We start from the raw sequence: 9813 nt of genomic DNA, 5'->3' as shown, positions 1-9813 counted from the left end.
GGTGTTGCCAGCTGGCATTTCGCTCCACTCACTTCCCAACCCAACCTTATCCAATTTCTTATAAAGTTCGACTAATCTCACCTCTACCTGCACTCTCACTTCCTCACTGCCACTCCCATTGGCCACGGGTAAGGAAACGCAGCCTCCCATTGGCCTGTCACACGAGCGCGTTGCACGCGTGGCGCCATCGTACGCTCCTGTAGATAAGAGGCCACGATTTTGTTGTGCTTAAAAAAATTAAAAGAGAGAGAGACAAATAATATTTTTAAAACGTAAAAGAAATTGGACATATTTCATTATTTTGCGTTCGCCTCAGTTCCTATGAATGTGTATTAATTAATTAATTAAATAGTTAATATTCGGTTTGTGAAATTTTATATTAATTCTGTGAATCTGCGTTTCTATATTTTCACTATAACGCTTTCCTAATTCGTAATTCGTTTCGGGCTGAAAGCAGAAGAAGCAGAAGGAAGAAAGAAAGAGGGAGAAGAGGTAGAGAAAGAGAAAGAGGAGGGAGATCTTGTAAATAAGGAAACCCTAGTTTTTCCTTTTTTGGCTTATTTTTCTAAATTTTCCCATTAATTTTCAGTTCCAACCTGCTACTGTTGCCAATAAGGAATCTCTTCTTCTCTTGTCATTGCTTCAATCGAACAAGGTCTGCTATCATTTCAATTCCCCGTTTTCTCAATTTTCCTGTGCTGTTCCCTTTTCTGTTCTGGACAATAAAAGGGGCGTCTTTTTTGTTTTTCTGTTTGGTCTTTTAATCGGGTAGGATTTTCATCGATCCCGTTGTGTCGGAAAATCGCTTAAGTTTTGTTGGAATAATGGGGTTTTTTTAATTTTTTTTGAAACCCTTGTAAAGGGTGTCTGTTCCTATGCTCAATGTGATGTAACCTATTTTGGCGGTCAAGAATTTGGGGCTTTTGCATAGTATCTAAGATTGGAATATGTGTTCCGGAATTACCATGTGTGAGTGTGATGTGTCTGCATTTTGGTATAGTGGTAACTATTTGCCACCAGGAAAGTATGTATGTGTTGTTTTATAGTGTGTTCCGTTATTTATCACTTAATGAATCCAGTTCTCACGTGTTGATGTATGAGAATGCGTGTGTTTGTGTTTGAAGGCTATGTGTTAGGTTGTTCTTGTGCCTTCAATGATTAATGGGTTTTTGTTTGCTGTTGTTTTCTTTGAGTTTGCAGAGTGAAGGAGTTTTGTGGGATTGGGTATTATATAGGAAGGCGCAAAGATGATGTCCAGATCGTATACAAATCTTTTAGATTTGGCCTCTGGGAATTTCCCGGCAATGGGGAGGGAGTCTAGGGAGAGGAGGCGGATGCCGAGGGTTATGAGTGTTCCAGGGTTTCTCACTGAGGTAGATGATGATCAGGCAGTTAGTGTTTCCTCCGATAACCCGTCGACAATTACTACGGATAGAATGATCATTGTGGCTAACCAGTTACCATTGAAGGCAAAGCGAAGAGAGGACAACAAAGGGTGGTCTTTCAGTTGGAATGAAGATTCGTTACTTTTACAGCTTAAGGATGGACTTCCGGATGACATGGAAGTTCTTTATGTTGGTTCCTTACGCGTAGATATTGATCCAGCAGAACAGGATGACGTGTCTCAGAATTTGTTGGATAAATTCAAATGTGTTCCGACTTTTTTACCTGCTGACGTTTTGGCAAAATTTTATGATGGTTTTTGTAAAAGGCAGTTGTGGCCACTTTTTCATTACATGTTACCATTTTCAACTGACAAAAGCCATCGATTTGATCGCACTTTGTGGGAAGCTTATGTGCTAGCAAACAAGCTATTTTTTCAGAAGGTAGTTGAAATAATAAACCCTGAGGATGATTACATTTGGATTCATGATTATCATTTGATGGTGCTGCCTACTTTTATTAGAAGGCGTTTTAACAGGGTTAAAATGGGATTTTTCCTGCATAGCCCCTTTCCATCATCAGAGATTTACAGGACTCTTCCTGTAAGGGAAGAGATACTGAAAGCTTTGCTAAACTCTGATATCATCGGATTCCATACCTTTGACTATGCTCGTCATTTCCTTTCCTGCTGCAGTCGTATGTTGGGTCTGGAGTATCAGTCTAAGAGGGGTTATTTAGGATTGGAGTATTATGGAAGGACCATCAGTATTAAGATTATGCCTGTTGGTATTCACATGGGTCGGATTGATTCAGTCATGAGAATGGCAGTTGAGGAGACCACAGTTAAGGAGCTCAAACAGAAATTTGAAGGAAAAACCATCTTACTTGGTGTTGATGACATGGACATTTTTAAAGGAATAAATTTGAAGATTTTGGCAATGGAGCAGATGCTCAGACAGCATCCTAAATGGCAAGGAAGAGCTGTTCTGGTCCAAATAGTTAATCCTGCTAGAGGGAAAGGGATACATCTGGAGGAGATACATGCTGAAATACAAGAAAGCTGCACCAGGATCAACAGAGTGTTTGGGCGGCCTGGTTATGAACCTATTGTTTTTATAGATAGAGCAGTATCTATTGCTGAAAAAGTTGCCTATTACAGCATTGCTGAGTGTGTTATTGTCACAGCTGTAAGGGATGGAATGAACCTCACTCCTTATGAATATATTGCTTGTAGACAGGGAATATCTGATTCTGAATCATGTTCTAATGCCAGTGACCCAAAGAAGAGTATGCTGGTGATATCAGAATTTATTGGGTGTTCTCCATCACTTAGTGGGGCAATTCGTGTCAATCCATGGAATGTTGAAGCAACTTCAGAGGCAATGAATGAGGCTATCTCAATGAGTGATGGGGAGAAACAGTTGCGGCATGAGAAGCATTACCGGTATGTCAGCACCCATGATGTTGCTTACTGGTCACGTAGTTTTTTGCAAGACATGGAGCGGGCTTGCACAGACCTTCTAAGGAAGAGATGTTGGGGAATAGGTCTTAGCTTTGGATTTAGAGTTGTGGCACTTGATCCTAATTTTAAAAAGCTCTCAATTGATGCTATGGTCTCAGCTTACAAGAGGGCAAAGAGTAGGGCCATTTTGTTGGACTATGATGGTACTGTGATGCCGCAGAACTCCATTAACAAGAGTCCAAGCAAGGAGGTCTTGTCTATTATGGAATCACTTAGTGCAGACCCAAAAAATATTGTTTTTATTGTTAGTGGAAGGGGGAGAGAGAGCTTAAGTGAGTGGTTTGCTCCCTGCGGAAAACTTGGAATTGCCGCAGAACATGGGTACTTCTTGAGGTCTGCTCTCTCTCTCTCTCTCTCTCTCTCTCTCTCTCTCCCTCTCTCTCCCTCCCTCCCTCCGAAATGTCAGCTATTTTTCTGTTTTACTTCATATTAACTCTCCACAGATTGCTTATTGTACTTGTCATATGAAACATATCTTAGGCATCTTCAGCATACAATGTCTGTAGAGTTGTGGAAAGTGCCATTTTTTTGGTGTGAATAAATCAGGTTACAGTAATTTTGTTTTATTCTCAGTTTGACCAAGGCCCATTAAGCAGGGGTCAAAGTGTTTCTAAAGTCTAATTTAACAGATACAATATAATATTACAAATATATATATTGGGTTTTGCAAGTATTGTTAGTAAGTCACACTATGTAGTTCAAATTGTTGCTGAGAACACATCGGCTTCTGACAGCTATGCCAGGAATGAATTCCCGTCGAGTGGTATTTTGTTTCTGAAAATGTTTCTCACTATTTCTGCACTTAACTAAACATATAGATTCTCATCTCTCTTGATCTCCATTCCTTAAATTCTGTCCTGCGTTTTCTGAATTGGTAACATGGAAATTTCTATATTAAACAAATTGTTTTATTCAGATGGGGCCACAATGGAGAATGGGAAATTTGTGGTAAGTCCTCCGACTTTGGATGGATGCAGATAGCTGAACCTGTGATGAAACTATATACTGAGGCAACTGATGGCTCCTCAATCGAAAGAAAAGAAAGTGCTTTAGTCTGGCAGTACCGTGACGCAGACCTTGGTTTTGGATCTTCTCAGGCTAAGGAAATGTTAGATCATCTAGAAAGTGTTTTGGCCAATGAGCCCGTTGCCGTGAAGAGTGGCCAGTTTATTGTTGAAGTAAAACCACAGGTATATATAATTTCTCTGAGAAGAAAATGAGCCTTTTCAGAATCTCTTTTCAAAAATGCTACTTTCCTGAGTTTGGATTTTTGAGTTGTATCATGCCCTAAAAAAGAGCATAATGTGCTACATTTAATTTGTTTGTTTTACTTTCATATTTTTTTGGTGGCACTAGGAAAAAGCCTGTTGTTAAATACGGTTTGTGTGAACTGTTGAGAGCTCATTAAGGCTTCTGCGATAGTATCATTGTAATGTTACCAGTGCCATTAATTTGTTAAAAAGAAGTGGTAAATAAGTAGTTAAGGAATATTTTGTTGCAAAAAGTAGAAAAACTGGACTTTAGATAGAACCTGGTCCATGTCTTTCCAAATCTCTCATTCTCTTTCATATTTCTGATGTTCTGGTTTGACAAGACCCCTGTTTTTGGAAACAATTGATGCTTCTGAAAGGGTTTTCAGTGGTTAAAATTTTCAAACTGGAATATTGAATTCGTCGGGTGTGCATAGCAGCTTAGCAGCTGGTGGTTGCTGTGTAATCTTGCCATGAACTTACAAATGATTTGATATTGCTTAAACAGTTGTGCCACCCTTGGTTAGGGGAAATGATATAGTGATTCATCTGATTCCATTTGGGTGTTTGTGTTTGCAGGATGTGAGCAAAGGTTTGGTGGCCGAAAGGATATTTTCGTCAATGGACGGGAAAGGCAAGCAGGCTGACTTTGTGCTGTGTGTTGGCGATGACAGATCAGATGAGGACATGTTTGAAATAGTTAGTAGTGCAATTTCAAGGAATATTCTTGCCTCCAATGCTTCTGTGTTTGCTTGCACAGTTGGACAAAAGCCAAGCAAAGCAAAGTATTATCTGGATGATACAACCGAGGTAACAAGCATGCTAGAATCTTTGGCCGAAGAATCAGATTCTTCACCCTGCATACAAGAAACTGGGGATTCCTCTCGGAGGCAAGTATCAGTTCAGGTTTCTCTGATTTAGATGATCATGATTTTTTTTAATTGGGATGTAATATTCGTGGTGACATTTGGGGCGTTTGCAGAGTATGTTTTCATAAATTTTTTCTTTCTTTTGCTTTTCTTTCTTCTATTATATATTACATATATTTTTGGGAGAATCCCGTCATTATTTTCTGTTCCGTTATTCATAACTTTGGTTGGTTGTGGTGTAGCAGCAGACAAAGATGTTAGTTTGGTTTTTATGTCCTATAACAAAGGAAGAAAATAGTGGAATTCTTGCTTTCCAAAATTACATTTTGATTTCTCGGAACACAGTTTATTCAGAGATGTTCCTAAACTTAAACCATTTATACCAGAAGCGTGCAATATAGTAATTAGTATATTTAAGTTCTTTCTTATTCAATTTTAATGCTATTTAGAAAATTTGAATAAAAATTAACTTGAACTTCTATTGTAAGAAATAGTAACATCATGTTCTAAAACTCAATTTCAACCTTTTGCGGCTGGACTAACGAAGTATGACAGAACTTAGACGAACATTAAATTCCTGGGAATATTTTGGTACAGGAAGATTCTTCAAAAGAATTTTCAACAGCCTAAATTCGGTGGCAGCATTTAATTGTGTATCCAATTTAACAATGTGTAGGAATATATCCACAAGAAGATGGAGTGGGTGTATCTACTTTCATTTAATTGTGGTTGTGGATAGGTTCTTTATGCACCTGATTTTTCCAAGTTTCATAAGGTGTAAAATAAATAATCTCGTATAATAAGACAAAGTAAAGATTTAGGAAGTACAAAAAATATTTCATTAAAAGTTGAAAATGTCTTTTTCTATAAGCTATGGAAACAACTGTAAAATTCTTTCTAAAATATCATAACATCATTTTTTGAAATTATTAATTCATTCGCAAAGGTATAATCTCGTAAAAATTAATATTTAATAGTTTGTAGTGTATTTGATAATAACTTGTTACATTGATGGTGGGGGTTGGAGTGGGGTATGGAGTCTAGATTTCATAGAAGCCTATTGAAAGGATACAATTTATAATTACTTCTCTATTATATACAATTTATCTTTAAATGTTAACATTTGTTACATAGTCTTTATTTAAAATATTTTTTTTTTGAATTTTGTTGATTTGTGTGACATCCATGTATAACAGTTACATCATAGTAATTAGAGAGTTTAACCACAAACAGCTGGATAATATAAATATATACGAGATTAGTTTACATTCGGGAAAAAAATAAGATGTTTCAAAACAAAATATACATAAAATCCTCTAGAGGAATATAAACTCAAACATCTATATACATAATAAAAAATTATCTACATATTGCGAAGCCTTTTTGAGCTAGTCACGGCTAATAACTCTTATGTGAATATTTCTTTCTGTGTAACATACAATCATAATAAATAAAAATAAATAAACAAAATCAGGTAAACTAGTATAATATTTAAAAGATTTTTAACAATAAATATCATATTCACAAAACAAATTCATGAGTTACATTCAAATCATGCAAATAACTAACACCATGTAACTACTTTCAAAAGATTTGCTTGAATAAAACATTAGAGATTTTGGATTAACATGTGAGTACTTTATTAAATTTTGGCAATTATCATCTTCACTCAACTCCACCCTTATATATATACGATCAAAAGAAGTCACTCAAATATTTTTCTTTATGTGAGTTAGAATATCTATTAGAGTTGAATAATCTCGATAAGGAATTATCTACTCAATACACTACCTAATTCACACATTATAACATTTCCTTCTTAGACATACCTTGTACAAATTCCATGGATAACCATTATTCAACAACACAATAGATTTTGACCACTATGTAGGTTTTACTTAACCCATCTCATTTACTCTCATAAAAGGATATCTCATTTTCATTATAAAATCCTCTTCATCTCACTAAGTGACTTTCTTGCTCGCCAAATAGAATACATGATAAGACTCTAGAAAACCTAAAATTCCACATTAATTTGACACTTATCACACACTAATTGACCACATTTGTAAGCAAAACAAACCTTTTTTGGTCGAAGTAACATAATGAGGTATGGAGAATTAGAAATTAATGAATTTGATGATATTTTGGTGTTTGCAGCCATTTTGGAGGAAAAGAGCAAAGTTGTAGCTGAGCCATAAATTTTGACACTACATCTTGAAAGCAGAAAATATAGAGCAATGAATCTTGGTCTTCTAACTGATTGGTGCAAAATGGTGTTGAGACACAAAAAGAAACCCCTTGCAAGAGAAAACCTGAAGCACTAGATAAAGGGGCTAAACTGCCACATAAACCATCCACAGAAGAAAAACTCAAGTGCTAATCACTGAGAACTAAGCTAATAAGAAGAAAAACCACCTTGAGAGAGCGCTACAAATGAAGCTGAGAACTACCCAAAATCATCTATAAGTACAACGCTTTGCTCCTAGTTTTAGGCTTCAAGTTCTTAGCTACTTTAAGCACTCTTTCTCTATTAAAAGTAGATTATAGTAGGAGAGGGATGGGAGATGAACAACAAATCCTAGAGCTTAGCTTAAAGGAGGTTGGGTCAATCATTAAGAAAAAGGTTATGAGAGTAAAAAAGAAGACTATACTATAAAACTTAGGAAAGGAGAGCTACAACATTTGGCAAAATTTCTCTATATTAATTCCAAGTTGAATGTACAAGCTTTGGGTACCATGGATGAAAAGTTACATTTTTCATTCCAATGGTAATGTTGAAACAGAAACAGAATTTGAAGTTTTGACTGAGTGCTTGTATTGTCGGAGTCAACAAAAAACTAATGATATCTAGTGTGCTTGCTAAAGGTGGTAGCATGCTACACCATTTAGTAGTGAACTTGCTGGAGATTTTGGGAGTCAACCTATAAAGAGCAATCAAAGTCTATGACTAAATTTGGTTTGTCTGGAAAAGAGTATATGCTGATGTTTAACCACTTAGCTTACTTATATTAGAGTAGAACATGATCATACCATAATCATGTATGAATTTCAAGCAAGCAGCTATAGCTATAGCTATAGCTATGAAATTTGATGTTATACTTAAATTATCTTAACTTGGCGAGAAAAAGATGACATGAAGTATTACTTTCTTTATCTTTACTTCTAAAGATGATTAGGCACATAAATGATTAAAACTCCTCATGTAGGTCAATGCTTGATCCTTTTTGACATCTATATCTCCTTTCTCAGTGTGGTATTTTTTATCATGAAAGATTGACGTTAGCACTTTTTGAAGCCTGCATTGACTTGTGATTCCACTGCATAACGTGGCTACTTACTATTGCACCATTAGTGCATGAGTAATTGTTGATGTAATGGTGGTCAACCTTGTTAGCAAAGATGAATGTCTATGTTTATGAAATATAATTGGTGTGATGTAATTTATCCAAAAACACCATCATGGTAGCTCATCTTTTGGCATCCATGCTGGAGTTGGGCCTCTCCTATGACCAAAAGAATACCATCATCAAATAGAGTTTTTGCTTCACTTTAGTGCCTTCCTTTGTGAAGATCGAACAAATATTCTGTTACGTTTGCAAGCGAAATTGTTACAGTAATTGATAGATTTTTCAGCTTTGTTGAATACATGTTATAGGGCCCTATCCTTTGACATTATTTCCTAATTAAAGTTGTGCTTTTTACAGCTGAATGAGAATAGTATTCGTTTTAAAAGAACACAGTTTTTGAGGTCGCCGTTGAAATGGCCCATCTTTGAATTTCGTAACCATTTTTCTTTAGGAGCATGATAACATTACAGCAGTGGTGTGACATTACCATGGTCGTTGATACTACCTCGGGAGCCACTACTGTGGCTGCGCCACTGTCGGAGACCTTGTTGTAACATTCTACTCCGTGGACTGCAACTGCAACGAGGAATCAGAACTGTTCGATTGTTGCATCATAAGTCAACGAATCAAAAAACTAATCCATCAATAAAATTAATAAACGACCGTTAGCTCGATCGTTCCGATATGACCAGAAAATATTTGAGTAAAGGCACCGAGGGAGTACTTTGACACGAAGGAGAAGATCCCCTGGCCTGCCAAGAACCAAAGCTTCTTAGATTCCAACATGAACTCCCGATAGAAGTCGTCGTCGAGGCCTGGAATAGGAGCCATGTCAGCGAACCGGCTGTGAAAACTGTTGAGAACAAGTTTGATTGGATTCATCTTCAGCGTGTACGTGAGTTGTTCAGCGTGTCCGTGAGTTGCCATATAAATGCTCCATCAATGCGGAGAGAGAAAGAGAGAGACTGTTGAGGAAAATGGAATTGCTCGAGTGAATTAGAAAAAGATATAAAGGAAGATAAAGATATGATGGTAGGATGTCTACGCACGCTCTGAAGGAAAGTCATTTCAACAAGACAGTGAGGAGGTGTAGAATATTTTTGGAATAAAAAAAATAGTGGAGAGGTGCAGGAGCATTCGAGATGGTGGAGGGAACAACACCCAAGATAATTTTACCTAAAACCTATTTTATTCCATTATTCAAAAAATAATCTTAAGCATTAATAAGACTAAACATATATTAATTAAATTTATACCAACAAAATATAATTAACTCANATAAACATAAAACTTAATAATGTGTAAATGAATCTAAAAAAAATCCCATAATAATGCGCAAAAGTAAAATCATATTAACATTGAAGTCATATTTCAAATATTACATTCAAAGATTACACATCCCTACACTATTTAAGAAAATCTTTTATTAATATAATAGG

At 36.2% G+C, this 9813-nt stretch overlaps 1 protein-coding gene across 2 annotated transcripts; it reads left to right on the top strand.

The window, feature by feature from the left end:
* Positions 1 to 327: 327 nt before the first annotated feature.
* Positions 328 to 5327, top strand: LOC106756182 (probable alpha,alpha-trehalose-phosphate synthase [UDP-forming] 7). 2 transcript variants are annotated; one of them, XM_014638485.2, is made up of 5 exons: positions 328 to 492; positions 590 to 655; positions 1201 to 3238; positions 3822 to 4095; positions 4735 to 5327. In XM_014638485.2, the coding sequence occupies exons 3-5, from the start codon at positions 1248 to 1250 to the stop codon at positions 5074 to 5076; spliced, it is 2607 nt and encodes an 868-aa protein (XP_014493971.1). In that variant the 5' UTR covers positions 328 to 492; positions 590 to 655; positions 1201 to 1247; the 3' UTR covers positions 5077 to 5327. The 2 variants fall into 2 exon arrangements, with proteins under 2 accessions (XP_014493971.1, XP_014493970.1); XM_014638484.2 differs by having other exon boundaries at positions 328 to 655.
* Positions 5328 to 9813: the final 4486 nt, after the last annotated feature.

Source organism: Vigna radiata, chromosome 2 (genome assembly GCF_000741045.1).
Source record: "Vigna radiata var. radiata cultivar VC1973A chromosome 2, Vradiata_ver6, whole genome shotgun sequence".
NCBI lineage: Eukaryota > Viridiplantae > Streptophyta > Magnoliopsida > Fabales > Fabaceae > Vigna > Vigna radiata.
This window is presented reverse-complemented; position numbering and strand designations above follow the sequence as displayed.

Coding starts and splice junctions, on each gene's coding strand:
- LOC106756182 (XM_014638485.2), top strand. CDS start 1,248: ATGATGTCCAGATCGTATACAAATCTTTTAGATTTGGCCTCTGGGAAT. Junction 3,239..3,821: donor GAACATGGGTACTTCTTGAG/GTCTGCTCTCTC, acceptor TGTTTTATTCAG/ATGGGGCCACAATGGAGAAT. Junction 4,096..4,734: donor TTGTTGAAGTAAAACCACAG/GTATATATAATT, acceptor TTGTGTTTGCAG/GATGTGAGCAAAGGTTTGGT.